This window comes from Gobio gobio, assembly GCF_949357685.1.
Source record: "Gobio gobio genome assembly, chromosome: 24".
NCBI classification, from domain to species: Eukaryota; Metazoa; Chordata; class Actinopteri; order Cypriniformes; family Gobionidae; genus Gobio; species Gobio gobio.
In genome coordinates this window covers 41,800,434-41,816,774 of record NC_137120.1, presented here as the reverse complement: position 1 = coordinate 41,816,774, position 16,341 = coordinate 41,800,434, and the positions used below count along the sequence as shown (strand labels likewise).

At 40.9% G+C, this 16,341-nt stretch overlaps 2 protein-coding genes across 2 annotated transcripts in view; both read left to right on the top strand.

Moving 5' to 3' along the window:
* stab1 (stabilin 1) overlaps nucleotides 1–13,388 on the top strand; it is a 96,173-nt gene extending 82,785 nt beyond the window's left edge. The window contains exons 59-69 of the mRNA XM_079808056.1: nucleotides 709–902; nucleotides 988–1,132; nucleotides 2,177–2,310; nucleotides 4,689–4,854; nucleotides 4,944–5,050; nucleotides 10,098–10,217; nucleotides 10,295–10,444; nucleotides 10,528–10,641; nucleotides 11,792–11,938; nucleotides 12,481–12,582; nucleotides 12,700–13,388. Coding sequence (XP_079664182.1) covers nucleotides 709–902; nucleotides 988–1,132; nucleotides 2,177–2,310; nucleotides 4,689–4,854; nucleotides 4,944–5,050; nucleotides 10,098–10,217; nucleotides 10,295–10,444; nucleotides 10,528–10,641; nucleotides 11,792–11,938; nucleotides 12,481–12,582; nucleotides 12,700–12,738 — 1,418 coding nt within the window. The 3' untranslated portion in view covers nucleotides 12,739–13,388. The remainder of the gene's footprint in view (nucleotides 1–708; nucleotides 903–987; nucleotides 1,133–2,176; nucleotides 2,311–4,688; nucleotides 4,855–4,943; nucleotides 5,051–10,097; nucleotides 10,218–10,294; nucleotides 10,445–10,527; nucleotides 10,642–11,791; nucleotides 11,939–12,480; nucleotides 12,583–12,699) is intronic.
* LOC307120889 (uncharacterized protein) overlaps nucleotides 1–16,341 on the top strand; it is a 678,898-nt gene that overhangs the window by 612,012 nt on the left and 50,545 nt on the right. The gene's annotated exons all lie outside the window — the stretch shown is intronic.

Here is a 16,341-nt window from a genome sequence, read left to right as displayed (position 1 = left end):
TGCAACATGGAACAATCATGAGAAAGAGAGGGAAAAGGGCAAATAAAAGAAAGATGAAAGGCAGCTTAACTTTTGCATAACTTCCCTATGGACCTCTAGTGGATAATGTGGTCATTGCACTCTCTTTCTCTTTAACTATAATTCCTAAAGTTTTTCCACAAACCTACAGATGGCGGTATTCTATCCCTGACACATAGAGCAATGTCCAAAAACTATTTATATTTATTTAAGATCATCATTCAAGTGATTTTTTCATAAAGAAATAATTTTTAATGAGCCAATTTATGACATAGTTAAGTATTTGTGCAGTAAATAGGTAAAAAACTACCAAATACCTACAAAAACACAGCATAAATGTATAGTTGAGAAGTAAATTAAAAAAATGATACATAGTTTTCCATGTAAAAAATGTATATTTCCTTATGCAATCGCTCTGTAAAAGTTTGGGGTCTATCTGAGCACAAGGGACTCAAACGTAAACCCTGAGGGACGATTAAGGGTTAAGATATTAAGTCTTACTGTAAGTGTATACAAATTTTCCTTAACTTCCTTTCCATCATTTTCCTTCTCAAGTAAATGTATCTTGATTTAAGAATTTTCAGATATTTGTAATGTAAAACTAGAAGTGCATACATTCGCAGTCTTATTGTAGATGCTTACCAGTGGATAAAATCACATTTCGGCCTAAATTTAGTTTTGGTTTTTTAGCTCCGGATCTTTGCAGTGAATATAACGGAGGCTGCCACGAAGCAGCAGACTGTTTGCAGACGGGTGTTAGCGTTAACTGTTCCTGCCGGACCGGATACTCTGGAGACGGACGCGTCTGCTCGCCCATTAACCGATGTGTAGAGGAGGTGAACGGTGGCTGCAGCGATTTCGCAGAATGCATTTTCACCGGACCTGTACGTGGAACTTCTGCTTTTCTTTGTTGTTATTCGGTGAGAGCTGTGAAGGTGTGTATAATGTGTAACATTTACTTTGTGACAGAACGAGAGGCGCTGCGAATGTCTCACGGGGTACGTGGGAAATGGGATTCAGTGCTTGGAGAAAGTGGTGCCCCCTGTTGACCGCTGTCTGGAGGACAACGGTGGCTGCGACCCTAAAGCGATGTGCAAAGACCTTCATTTCCACAGTATGATTTTACCATTTTTTTTCTAAGTATTTAAGGCAAGACACAAAGTTTGATTTATATACGTACTGCTGAAGTGGAGATTTCTGACTCAGGGCTTTTATAGATGTGTATTGTAATCAGTGTTGGGGGAAACGCATTACAAGTAACTTGAGTTACGTAATAATATTACTTTTTCCAAGTAACTAGTAAAGTAACGCATTCCTTTTCAAATTTACAACAAAATATCTGAGTTACTTTTTCACATTAATTTGACTGACAGCTCTCCTGTCCTCATGTTGAGAAAAATAAGTGCAGAGGCGTTGTGTGAACTTGATTGTTATTGTAGTCCTAGACTAAATGTGAGCATTTATTTATCTCACTTGCACAATAAAGATTCTGTACTCCTCAAAATGAATAAAATCAGTCAAATGCAAAATCAGAATACTATGCAAACCTCCAATAATTAAATGTTAAATAAAACAACTATTTTTATGCATAATCTACCTTTATATTTAATTTACCAATGTCTTGCTGCTGACCTTTGATGATGAAAATTACTAGATTTTTTGTTTTTATTGGTAAAACTTTTTTCTCCTGCGTCCTATTCTCCATTATCCAGAGCTGCGCCCTCTAGTGTTCATGTGTGAATCTGCATTTTTACCTCAGCCTGGGGATTATTATTTACATTTTGGTATGAAGAGGTCTTTACCGTTGCACAGAAATATAACTTTTTTGTTATAAAAAAAGCAAAAAAAAGCCCAGCCCAGGTGAGAAAAAGTAACGCAAAAGTAACGTAACATTACTTTTCGTAAAAAGTAACTAAGTAACTCAATTAGTTACTTTTTAAGGGAGTAACGCAATATTGTAATGCATTACTTTTCAAAGTAACTTTCCCCAACACTGATTGTAATTGAAAACTACAGATGCAAATAGATAAAGTGTAATAAACACTGGATGTTTAAATTCCACAGGTCTGAAAATGGCCTAAAATCTCAATATTTACCAATGCATTTTTTCCTGTAGTGTCTTGCCTTAAAAAGAAAAGCTTTCATTCTTGTGTTTCAGCGAAAACTGCAGGTGTTTTCCATCTGCGCTCATCTGAGGGGAAGTATAAACTCAATTTCAGCCGAGCACAGGAAGCTTGTAAGGCTGAGGGAGCCACTCTTGCTACGTTCTCTCAGCTCTCTGATGCGCAACAGGTGACTTTTGACCCCAATTTAAGCCTGCACACATCTTGCATTTACAGTGTCGAAACAGCAATAGCTTTTGATCTTAAAGGAACACGCCACTTTTTTTGAAAATAGGCTCATTTCCCAACACTCTTTGGTCAGTTTTGAGCGAGATGCTAACAGTCTAATCAGATTCAATGATTTATGCTAAGCTATGCTAAAAGGGCTAGCGCCAGACCCGGAGATCGGCTGAATGGATGAGAAAAGGGTCAAACTCAACTATAGGGGAGTTGGGAAATGAGCCTATTTTCAAAAATAGTGTTCCTTTAAGGTGGCAAAAAATATTGATGCCCGCAAAATATTTGAGTTTCCCTGAGAAACTTTACGTTCGCTCACAAAATGTTTGAGTTACTCCAAGAAACTTTACCTTTGCTCGCAAAATGTTTGAGTTTCCCTGAGAAACTTTACCTTTGCTCGCAAAATGTTTGAGTTCCCCTGAGAAACTTTACGTTCGCTTGCAAAATGTTTGCGTTTCCCTGAGAAACTTTACCTTTGCTCGCAAAATGTTTGAGTTCCCCTGAGAAACTTTACATTCGATGCAAAATATTTGAGTTCCCCTGAGAAACTTTGTTCGCTTGCAAAATGTTTGAGTTTACCTGAGAAACTTTACGTTTGCTCGCAAAATGTTTGAGTTCCCCTGAGAAACTTTACATTCGATGCAAAATATTTGAGTTCCCCTGAGAAACTTTGTTCGCTTGCAAAATGTTTGAGTTCCGCCGAGAAACTTTACATTCGATGCAAAATGTTTGAGTTCCCCCTTAGAAACTTTACTTTCGCTTGCAAAATGTTTGAGTTTCCCTTTGAAACTTTACTTTCGCTTGCAAAATATTTGAGTTCCCCTGAGAAACTTTACTTTCGCTTGCAAAATGTTTGAGTTTCCCCGAGAAACTTTACGTTCGCTTGCAAAATGTTTGAGTTCCCCTGAGAAACTTTACTTTCGCTTGCAAAATGTTTGAGTTTCCCTGAGAAACTTTACTTTCGCTTGCAAAATGTTTGAGTTCCCCTGAGAAACTTTACTTTCGCTTGCAAAATGTTTGAGTTCCCCCAAGAAACTTTACTTTCGCTTGCAAAATGTTTGATTTCCCCTGAGAAACTTTACTTTCACTTGCAAAATGTTTGAGTTTCCTTTTGAAACTTTACGTTTGCTCGCAAAATATTTGAGTTCTCTCAAGAAACTTTACATTTGCTTGCAAAATGTTTGAGTTTCCTTTAGAAACTTTACGTTTGCTCGCAAAATATTTGAGTTCTCTCAAGAAACTTTACATTTGCTTGCAAAATATTTGAGTTCCCCAAGAAACTTTACTTTCGCTTGAAATTTTTTTTGAGTTTCCCTTAGAAACTTTACTTTCGCTTGCAAAATATTTGAGTTTCCCTGAGAAACTTTACATTCGCTTGCAAAATATTTGAGTTTCCCTTAGAAACGTTACTTTCGCTTGCAAAATATTTGAGTTCCCCCAAGAAACTTTACATTCGCTTGCAAAATGTTTGAGTTTCCCATTGAAACTTTACTTTCGCTCGCAAAATATTTGAGGTCCCCTGAGAAACGTTACATTCGCTTGCAAAATTTTTGAGTTCCCCCAAGAAACTTTACTTTCGCTTGCAAAATGTTTGAGTTTCCCTGAGAAACGTTACGTTTGCTTGCAAAATGTTTAAGTTCTCCCAAGAAACTTTACTAGATTTAGTCAAACTCAACTATAAGGGAGTTGGGAAATGAGCCTATTTTCAAAAATAGTGTTCCTTTAAGGTGGCAAAAAATATTGATGCCCAAAAATGTCTATTGTGAATGTATGAATCACAGCTCACACATCAAAGTCACTTTCAAACTGAGTAGCTTTCTGTTGGTCCGTGCGGCGCATTCATGAGACCATAAGTGAGTATAAGCGAAAACTGCAACCATTTCGCCCTTCCACGAAACTCCCAAAATTGAATTTTGCTCATGTAATTTCACCAAGCCACGGTAAATGTGATTGCAGCTGTACACAGCGTTTCCAGTAATATTTATTAGATCATAAATTTGCATGAGGAGAAAAACTTTCAGAAATGATTCATGGGTGATGTTTCTCTTCACCACTAGCCAATTGTTTTTCCAATACAAATCTCATACAATTTTGTTAAATTCAACTGTTTATTAATGTACATTGTAAAATAACACTTTTTGGGTACTTTCTATTCATCAAAGAATCACATTTTCCACAAAAATATGAATACTGTTTTCAACATTGATAATGACAAATGTTTCTTGAGCACTAAATCATATTAGAATGATTTCTGAAGGATCATGTGACATGAAGACTGGCGTAATGGCTGGTTAATTTACATTATGAAATAAAGCATTCTTCTTGTTCCAGTTGGGAATGCATCTATGTGTGGCAGGATGGATAGACGGGAAGAAAGCGGGCTATCCGATCCGGTTTCCTTCTGCTAAATGTGGTGACAATCATGTCGGTATTGTGTTGTACAAAGACCCAGTCAATGCCAGTTGGCCGTACGATGCGTACTGCTACCGGATGAATGGTAGGACTGTCAGGGAACGCTTCTCTTTAACATTTTACAATATCTAAACAGTCTTGATGTCAAATGACAGGCATTTTTCTCTTTCACAGAGGTGTCTTGTGAATGTGGACCTGGATACATTGGAAGCGGGGAATTCTGTAATGGAGACTTGGCTTCGGTTGTTGCCTCCACTTCCAATTTTTCAGTGTTTTACACAGTAAGTGTACAGTAAACATGTGCTGTGCATTACTCAGAGATACATACTACTGTTCAAATGTCCTGAAATTAGTACATTTATTCAGTAATGACACATTAAATGTATCAAAAGAGATCATTTATAAAGTTACATAATGTTATTTTGAACTTTCTGTTTATCAAAGCGTCCTGAAAAATGTATCACAAAATGCTAATCAGCACAACTGTTTTCAACATTGGTAATAATGTCTCAGTTATGTATGGTAACCCTTGTTCCCTGAAGGAGAGGTCATGTCGCAGCGCGGGTATAAATACGGAAGCGGATGCCACATATCTTTGCTTTTCGCTGAGGAGCCCGGCTCTAAATATATGCAAATAGAAAACAGTTATTTTAACAGATTTCTAGTTTGAAATAAAATTCTGCGTGAGCTCAACCAATCAGCATGTTTAGCACACAAGTCCCACACCCGAAAGTTCCTGAACTTTGAAAAAGTACTACCTCGCGAGCAGGGCCGTTTGGAGGGGGAAATATTTACCCGGAACTTTATTTAGACCAGTGTTAATTTTGACACCAAATTTTGTAGTCTTTTGACTAAAATGCCATTTAGTTTTAGTCATATTTGTCGCCTGAATTGTTTTATAGTTTTAGTCTAGTTTTAGTCGACTAAATCTTACATAACCGACTGTCACTTGAACTGACATTTTGACATCCTTTTGTTTTTGGCATTAAAAATACACGAAAGAGCTCAATTCACTTTTTAAAAAACATCTATATAGTTTTTTATAACTTTGTATTTCTGTTTTAGTCAGTAGGCTATATCAGGTTAAGCTAAAGCTTCAAATAAGTTTGTTTATTTATTTTTTTAATTTCAGTTAACATTTATTTAATTTCAAGTAATGAAGATTTTTTTAATGGTTTTAGTGAACTAATATAACCCTGATACTTTATTGAATATGTGTCTAATACTGCTCTTTCCTCCTGACTATGAATTAAATGGGAGTTAAATTAAACACAGTTTATTGTGTAAGCAAAAACGAATATATAATGCGTGACTTTTAATGATAAACACGCTGGAAATACACCAGGACTCTTATTTTGAAATGTCTGCGCCTCTATTGCAGTTGCAGGAGCTCATTCAAGTTCAGGAGATGGATTGTGTGTGTGTGTGTGTGTGTGTGTGTGTGTGTGTGTGTGTGTGTGTGTGTGTGTGTGTGTGTGTGTGTGTGTGTGTGTGTGTGTGTGTGTGTGTGTGTGTGTGTGTGTGTGTGTGTGTGTGTGTGTGTGTGTGTGTGTGTGTGTGTGTGTGTGTGTGTGTGTGTGTGTGTGTGTGTGTGTTATTGATTGAGCTGCTCTGGAGCTGGATTGGGTGTGTGTGTGTGTGTGTGTGTGTGTGTGTGTGTTATTGATTGAGCTGCTCTGGAGCTGGATTGGGTGTGTGTGTGTGTGTGTGTGTGTGTGTGTGTGTTATTGATTGAGCTGCTCTGGAGCTGGATTGGGTGTGTGTGTGTGTGTGTGTGTGTGTGTGTGTGTGTGTGTGTGTGTGTGTGTGTGTGTGTGTGTGTGTGTGTGTGTGTGTGTGTGTGTGTGTGTGTGTGTGTGTGTGTGTGTGTGTGTGTGTGTGTGTGTTATTGATTGAGCTGCTCTGGAGCTGGATTGGGTGTGTGTGTGTGTGTGTGTGTGTGTGTGTGTTATTGATTGAGCTGCTCTGGAGCTGGATTGGGTGTGTGTGTGTGTGTGTGTGTGTGTGTGTGTGTGTGTGTGTGTGTGTGTGTGTGTGTGTGTGTGTGTGTGTGTGTGTGTGTGTGTGTGTGTGTGTGTGTGTGTGTGTGTGTGTGTGTGTGTGTGTTATTGATTGAGCTGCTCTGGAGCTGGATTGGGTGTGTGTGTGTGTGTGTGTGTGTGTGTGTTATTGATTGAGCCGCTCTGGAGCTGGATTGGGTGTGTGTGTGTGTGTGTGTGTGTGTGTGTGTGTGTGTGTGTTATTGATTGAGCCGCTCTGGAGCTGGATTGGGTGTGTGTGTGTGTGTTATTGATTGAGCTGCTCTGGAGCTGGATTGTGTGTGTGTGAGCCTGTAGATTGTGTGTTTTCCAGAGGTTAGATCAGTTCAGATCAAATGTGTTCATCTGAGACTCAGATCATCAGTTCTGACCCCATCTCTGCCCTAATCCACCCTCACTAACCTCACTATTCTCCTCTCGCTTTTATTTGTTGACCAAAATGACCAAGTTTTCCTCATAGTTTTTGTCATCCAACACTAGTTTTTATTTAGCTATCGTCTCGTTTTCGTCAGTGAAAATAGGTTGTTGATGAAAATTATGACAAAAATTATTTGTCAACGAAATTAACACTGATTTAGACCCCGGTTCCTGCGGTCGAAACACACTGAGTACCACCCCAAAGTCCCTAGGAAAAGTTCCCGTGGTGGAAACACGGCTAGACGTTTTGTTTTATGAAAATGTAAAATGTAAAAATATTTTACAAAACATGGTTTACTCTAAAACTGCAATAAAATCAAAGCCAAAAATCTCAACAAGTTGTGTTCAAAATGTTAGGTTGATATCTCAAAAAATGAGCTTTCAGTGAGATTGTGTTTGGGCGCAGTACCAAACGCTTCCACTAGATGAAGCACCATTACAGACCATATATGGTTTGAGTGGTCTTATCCATATATTTCCATAATTTGTATACAATTTATGAAGTAGACATCCTATTCAGAAGTAGTACGGACAGTTTGCAGTATTTGATTTGAATTCAGCCTCAAAGAACACGTATGTGCGTTACAGGTCGCCGCCACATCACAAATATTATCTCTCATTTTTTTCTTTATATTTAAAACATTTTCAGACCTTTTTTTCTCAAAATATTGCATGGATGTAATCTTTTGAACTCTTGGCATGAAGAGGTTTCTCCCAATCTTTCATGATTTTTCCTGTTCATTGCTATTTCAAAATAAAGGTCTGAACACGCCTTATGAGTATGAAAATATTCTTGTTGCAAATTGATAAAGTACTGTAATTTTGAAAAACGGTCACCGAAGATGAAAACTAGAGATCGTGAGCTTTCAAATGATATATAGTTTGATGGAGATTATGTTGGGTTTAGTAAAGGATATTACTGTTTTAAACATGTAATGGATGATATTTGACACGCAACATTAATTATAACATTTCATTTTCATTATATAAATTACAACTTATATCTGTTGATTCGTCATCCAATGGCAAGAAAATTAAAAGAATCGCAGATGTTTGCGCCGTTTCCCTCCAAAAATAATGCCACTTCCTGGAGGATGATGTCATCAAGGAACTGGCTTTGCTCAATAAACAGGATGGAAAGAGTGGGCACAGGAAAACTGACAAACAGTTGAACATATTCCCAAATCATTTTGTTTAATCATTTTAATGTATTTACAACCCCAAATCAGAAAAAGTTGGGACAGAATGGAAAACGCAAAAAAAAAAAAAAAGAAGTGATTTCTAAATTTACTTTGACTTGTATTTCATTGCAGACAATATGAACACAAAATATTTCATGTTTTGTCTGGTCAACTTCATGTCATTTGTAAATATGCATCCTTTCCTGTCATTCAGACCTGCAACACATTTCAAAAAAAGTTGGGACAGTAAAGCATTTACCACTTTGTAATGTTGCCATTCCTTTTCACAACACTTAAAAGACGTTTAGGAACTGAAGACACCAAGTGATGAAGTGTTTCAGGTGTAATTTTGTCCCATTCTTCCTGCAAACAAGTCTTAAGGTGGGCAACAGTTCGGGCTCTTCCACACATTCTCTATTGGAGACAGGTCGGGACTGAGGCAGGCCAGTCAAGTACCCGAACCCTCTTCCTCCACAGCCAGGACTGCAGAATGTGTGCAGAATGTGCTTTTGCATTGTCTTGTTGAAATATGCATGGACGTCCCTGGAAAAGATGTCTTCTTGAAGGCAGCATATTAGGCTCCAAAATCTCGATGTACTTTTCAGCATTAATGGAGCCTTCACAGAAGAGCAAGTTACCTTTGCCAAGGGCACTGACACAACCCCATACCATGACAGACCCTGGCTTTTGGACTTGTTGCTGGTAACAGTCTGGATGATCCTTTTCTTCTTTGGTCCGGAGCACACGGCGTCCATTCCTCCCAAAAAATACCTCAAATACTGCTTCATCTGACCACAGTACACGTTTCCACTGTGTGATGGTCCATACCAGATGCCTCGAGCCCAGAGAAGTCGACGGCGCTTCTGGACACTGTTAACATAGGGCTTCCTTTTGGCACAGTACAGTTTTAACTGGCATTTGTGGATGTAACTACGTATTGTGGTGCTTGACAAAGGTTTGCCAAAGTAGTCCTGAGCCCATGTGGTGATATGGCTTCTAGATGATGACGATTCTTGATGCAGTGCCGCCTGAGGGATCGGAGATCACGGTTGTTCAGCTTAGGCTTGCGCCCTTGTCCTTTACGCACTGAAATTCCTCCAGATTCCTTGAATCTTTTAATTATGTTATGCACTGTTGAATGTTAAATATCCAAATCTCTTCCTATCTTTCTTTGAGGAACATTGTTTTAAACATTTCAATAATTTTCTCACGTATTTGTTGGCAAACTGGCGATCCTCGGCCCATCTTTGCTCCTAAAGGATTAGACCTTTCTTGGATGCTGCTTTTGTACCAAATCATAATTACAATCACCTGTTGACATCACCTGTTTCAAATCACATCATTATTGAACCATTTTACCTCATTAGTAGCCCTAAATTGCTCCTGTCCCAACTTTTTTTTAAATGTGTTGCAGGTCTGAATGACAGGAAAGGATGCATATTTACAAATGACATGAAGTTGACCAGACAAAACATGAAATATTTTGTGTTCATATTGTCTGCAATGAAATACAAGTCAAAGTAAATGTAGAAATCACTTCCTTTTTTTTATTTGCGTTTTTCATACTGTCCCAACTTTTTCTGATTTGGGGTTGTATTTTTTGTCACTCAATTAATGCCAATAGAAGTGAAGTCATTGAAGCAGTAATATTCCTCTAATGTCATAACATGGAGTCGCGTTTCCTTCTGCAGACGTTACTGAAGTACGCGGAGGATGGAGCGGAGGGCAAGAGCCTGCTGGAGGCCTTGTCTGACCGATCATTGAACATCACAGTTTTTGTACCTCAGAACGGCGGTTTCTCTGCAAACGAGGTGATAATCAGTATAAGCCGAATCATTCTGGATGCTCTTTCACTGCTGGCCTTGATTGGCTTTATTCCCTGTTTCAGACGTTATCGTGGAGGGATTTGCAGTATCATGTGTCCAGCATTAATAGTCTTCAATACTACGAGGACCTGAAGCAGAACTCAGTGATCCGGTCCCGCCTGGGCTCTGAGCTCACTGTAACGGTTCTCTCCAACTCCAGCGGTCCGGCCGAGGTAAACACACACACACACTGCAGCTTCACACCGCCTACAGGTCCGTTTGTAGACACTGTCAAGCAATCTGTGTGTTTCCACAGAACCCTCAACCCCAGAAACTGGTGAACAATAAGAATATATTGGACTGGAACATTCCAGCCATCAATGGTCTGATCCATGTGATCGCCGGGCCTCTGAGAGCTCCACCTGTTCCAGTGAGTGCCCACTCTTGTGTTCCACTGGAGAACTGCTGCTTTATGAACAGGCAGAATTTATTACAGAGGATCATGAATAATTGCTCTAATGGTTTAGATTGCAGCAGTTATGCTTTGCACTTTTCATCCACCCAAACACCCACCACGCATCCATCCATCCAACCACCCATCCACATATGCATCCACGCATGCATCCATCCATCCACTCATGCATCCATCCACCCACCCATCCACGCATGCATTCATCCATCCACCCATGCACGCATGCATCCATCCACCCACCCATCCACGCATGCATCCATCCACCCACTCATGCATGCATCCATCCATCCATCAGGCCACCCACACATCCATCCAACCACCCACGCATGCATCCATTCACCCACCCATGCATGCGTCCATCCATCCATCTACCAGCCCATCCACACATCCATCCACACATGCATCCATCAACCCACCCACACATGCATCCACCCACGCATGCATGCATCCAGCCACCCACCCACGCACGCACGCACGCATCCATCCAACCACCCACGCTTGGATCCATCGATCCAACCACGAACCCAAATATCCATCCATCCATCCATCCACCCACCCACGCATGCATCCATCCATCCATCCATCCAACCACCCACCCATATATCCATCCATCCACCCACGCACGCATCCATCCACCCACGCACGCATCCATCCATCCAACCACCCACCCACACATACATCCATCCAGCCACCCACCCACGCATCCATTAACCCACCCACCCATGCATCCATCCACCCACCCACCCACCCATGCATCCATCCATCCACCCACCCACCCATGCATCCATCCACCCACCCACCCACCCATGCATCCATCCATCCACCCACCCACCCATGCATCCATCCATCCACCCACCCATGCATCCATCCATCCACCCACCCATGCATCCATCCATCCATCCACCCACACATGCATCCATCCATCCATCCATCCACCCACACATCCATCAATCCAACCACCCACACATACAAGCCCACCCACCCACCCACGCATCCACCCACCCACCCACGCATCCACCCACCCATGCATCCATCCATCCATCCACCCACGCATCCATAATTAGAAAAGTCATTAATGATATTACACACAGTGAAATGTTATTTTTAGGTGCCGGCAGTCCTTCCAATCTCCCAGTCCAGCGGCGTCGCAGTGACCACTGTGTTGATTGTCATCGCCATTGCTTGTATTGTCGCCGGGCTCGCATACTATGTCCTCAAGCACAAGAATGACGCCTTTCGCTTCCAGTATTTCAAGGTAAGTTGAAATCTCTGTCTCAAAATGTAATCTCAGAATATCTAAAAAGTTTCAGTGACAAACTTTCTTTTTACCAGCTCCAATGTTCTGAATTGTCTTTACATTCGATTCATACACAAATCATTACTGGTTACAATCTTTTTGATTAAAGGTACATTATGTCACCTTTGGCACTCCAGTGATTAAAAACAAGCAAAATTGTAAAAGAATATTGTTTTGGTTGTGCTTCGGCTCTGTGCGGATGAATGTGACTCTTCACAACAGATAATGCTTTACAATGAACTGTTACACACTTTACTGACCTGTTGAGTAATAAAAACGGCTTTCAAATCCCTCAGTTCTCGCCATCTGTGAAAAGCCGAGCCTATGTTGATTCTTGTTTTATTACGAGCTCGGTCTCCTTCTCTTTTGTCCGGCAGACTCGGGATAAAAAGCAATGAAAACCAACTGATCATTTAAAATGATAACTCAGAAACTTTCGATCCCAGAAAACGAAATATTCTTTCAAAGATGAATGAATGTAATGTCTTATCGTTCAACAGAATGATGATGAAGATTCCTCAAAAGGTGGTGGAAACCCTGCTTTAGTATCCATCCCGAACCCTTTATACAGCGGCTACAGCGCGTTTGCAGAACCATTTGGGGTAAATATAGAACTTCCTATGTGCTTGTAATTTTAACTACTTGCAATTATTTGACCATTTCTACTGGTCAAACACATTTGTAGACGAGTTATCCTCATCTATATTTGTTTGTTTCAGGATTCAGCCCCTACAGACACACCCAACCTCCTCGACTAGCGCTGACGGCAGCATTGACTTCCTCTCCCTTTGTTTACCTGCGATCTACTACTACTACAGAGAACCTCAACACTTACATATATGGTTGAACCTAAAAATAAAAGACCCTAATTGTCCTAGACAAAATCAGTTCAATAAAAACATCTGATAAAAACATTTACCTGTTGTGTTTGAGAGGGAAATTAACTGTCCAGGGACTAAAACCTGGGGTCTCATTAATATATCCAACTGCAATGCATAATCCCAAAGGTCTCGTTGATATAATAGAAGGGTATTTTTGTCTTGTTCAGTCATATTACAGTCAACTGAAGCATAACGCAGGAGGGAGAAGAGCCAATCCCCCAGAGGAAAACGACCACCTGTTCATACTTCATGGGAAGACAACATCCTTTATTATTGACCTACCACAGATTGAAAAAGATAAAGACGGTCAGGTTTTGTAAAAAATAAGTCAGATTTGAGTTTAGTGTGGAATTTCAGGTTTGAACAAAATGTTCTTTTTAAAGGTGCAGTATGTAATATTTTTCCAGTAAAATACCCAAACACCTCTAGGCCAGTGTTATATATTTAGTTGAGTACTCAATATCCCAAATGTTTCCGACTATTTGTAAATGGTGAGATGTGGCATAATAAAACTCCCGCTGCTCGCGAGGCATGTGTTGCGTTCATCTTATTAACAATCGCTCCAGCTGTGTAATGTTGTGTCAAACATTACAAGATGTGTAATTGGTGTCAAACCCTATAACGCATGTTGGATGCAATTATTTCCTTGGGCCCAAGCCTACATGCAGTTCCCTTACCGAAATCCTCAACAAGCCCAAATAAAATGAGCTTTCATGCTATCGCCAGATTCCCAAACATAACTGGAGCCATAGACTGAACACACATCGCCATCAACCACATCATATTTAATGATGTAAATAGAAAAGGGTTTCATTCTGTTAAAAAATCATTTGTGATGCACATCTGTGGTTGCGCTACTCATTCTGTGTTTGTGAAGTTCCTCTTTGCCGTTATTGCGGTGAGGAAAAAACACAATCACATGATTTTTAAAGGGATGTGTTGTCACCATATATATGGTTCATTGGAGGCGTTTCCGAATGCTAATGACAGTGAACGAGCATGATACTTAAGCCGGGTGCACACTGTGATTTATAACAGTCCTTCAGGATTGTTCCTGGTCAGACTGTATGAACATGATCACGCTGTAAGCCATGTCACACTGTAAGATCTCAGTGTCATTAATGTCAGACTGTACGATAGTCAAGGCGCTCGCACGCAAGAAAATTCGTCCAGAGTTTTATATCATTATCGGTGACTGTGAGCTACATTACACGCGGGACTGAAATGGTGGCTACAAAGAAATCTCTAGAACTCATTTTGGTCATAGTTTGTCTTGAAAAACGAAGATAATTTGACGGTCGTCGTAGAAGAAGTCACACTGCAGGGCTGGGTGGCAAATCTTCTGACACTGATAGAATTTTGTCTGAGGTCAAATTTGATCGCAACGGTCATTAATGGGCTGCTGGTGAACATGTCAAACTAACGATTAAAGACTTCAGATTTTAGCCTAGGATCTGAGGAATCTTTTAGGATTTGCCAAATTTGTCTCAGACGGCCAAATCGTGGCCAAATTCGCAGAGTGTGCACCCTGCTTAACACACATGTGGGATTTGTCAACAATAATTGCTTACTCATGTGTGTAAGAACTGTGTGCGCATGTTTGATAAATACAGAGTTTATTGTACTTAGGCAAATTCAAAATTTCAGTCGTAGGACAAAATATAGAACGTTTAAAGCAAGGAACACACCAAACCGACCAACTAGTACAACGAAAGCAGACTGCAGAGTTGGCTCACATTCGACATCCGACGGCTAGTACCACATCCGTTCTGCGCCTGCGTAAGAGGAAATAGCTTTCCGCACCAGCTGGTGGCAGTCGTCTGTTTTCGTTATTCAAAGCGGGAAACTGAAAGAGATACAGGGATATAAACAAAGCACCTCATAATCTCGCTCACCACAGACGCTCACTTCCATAGATATCCATAATAAAGGCCTGATGTCTTACGGCGGAGTGTCTAACGTCATCAGCGGCGGCCATCTTGTCACAGGCCAGCTTTCTGGCGGTCATCTTGTCACAGGCCAGCTTTCTGGCGGCCATCTTGTCACAGGCCAGCTTTCTGGCGGTCATCTTGTCACAGGCCAGCTTTCTGGCGGCCATCTTGTCACAGGCCAGCTTTCTGGCGGCCATCTTGTCACAGGCCAGCTTTCTGCCGGACATCTTGTCCCAGGCCAGCTTTTTGGCGGCCATCTTGTCACAGGCCAGCTTTCTGGCGGCTCCTGATGTAAGGCGAGTGATCTGAACACAAATACTCTTATCTAACTGAAATCTGGACGCATTTACAAATGGTTTGGTTTCTTACAAACGTTATTAACGTGGCTACAATTCTGGATGCTTGAACAAATTCTGAATAATTTTTCATAAGTATGCAGTGTCATAACTACATCTCTGACATTTATAACAAACCAAACAGTTTAAAAATCGGTAGAAAATTGAGCAAGTTATGGTTATTTAAAAAGTACACGCACCACTAAAACACAATGAGTGAGCGAGCTGACTGTGACAAGATGGCCGCCAGGTGCTGACGTCGACCTCCATTGGCCAGCAGGGATATAAACAAAGGACCAATGTCAGCCGACGGTGCGGAACACACAGAGAAAACTTAGTTGGCCGACGCACGAAAACTGCCCGACGGCCGTCACCTTGGTGTGTTCCAGGCTTTATGCTGCGTTCACACCAAACGTGAATAGAGCATCTTGAGCGAGTGATTTCAATGTTAAGTCACTGGAAAGGCTGGTTGACACGCAAGTGGTGCTATTGTGCATTCACGCGTTTGAAGTGAATTCGCGTCTGACGCCCGTGTTGAAAAATTTGAACTTTGCCATTAATTCGCACCACTCAGGAGCCTGCTCGCTGCTGTCACGTGGTGAAGTGACGATGAGAAACCCTGCATAATTTAAAGATACTACTATTGTGTCACAAAATGTAGTTATAAGACTTTTCCAGGTGAGAATGTAGATGTTTAAAGCTCAAATCTGTGGTTTATTTATAAAGAGAGCACCTCTCTGAACATGTGATCTGGTGTGTGTGGAGTTGATCATGTGATCTGGTGTGTGTGTGGAGTTGATCATGTGATCTGGTGTGTGTGTGGAGCTGAACATGTGATCTGGTGTGTGTGTGGAGCTGATCATGTGATCTGGTGTGTGTGTGGAGTTGATCATGTGATCTGGTGTGTGTGGAGCTGAACATGTGATCTGGTGTGAGTGGAGTTGATCATGTGATCTGGTGTGTGTGTGGAGTTGAACATGTGATCTGGTGTGTGTGTGGAGTTGAACATGTGATCTGGTGTGTGTGGAGTTGATCATGTGATCTGGTGTGTGTGGAGCTGAACATGTGATCTGGTGTGTGTGGAGTTGAACATGTGATCTGGTGTGTGTGGAGCTGAACATGTGATCTGGGGCACGTTCAAAGCTCAAACCGGTGCGCAACGTTTTGCTACGGTTTCCGGTTGAACGTCATGTTTCCTGGAAACGGTGTGCAAC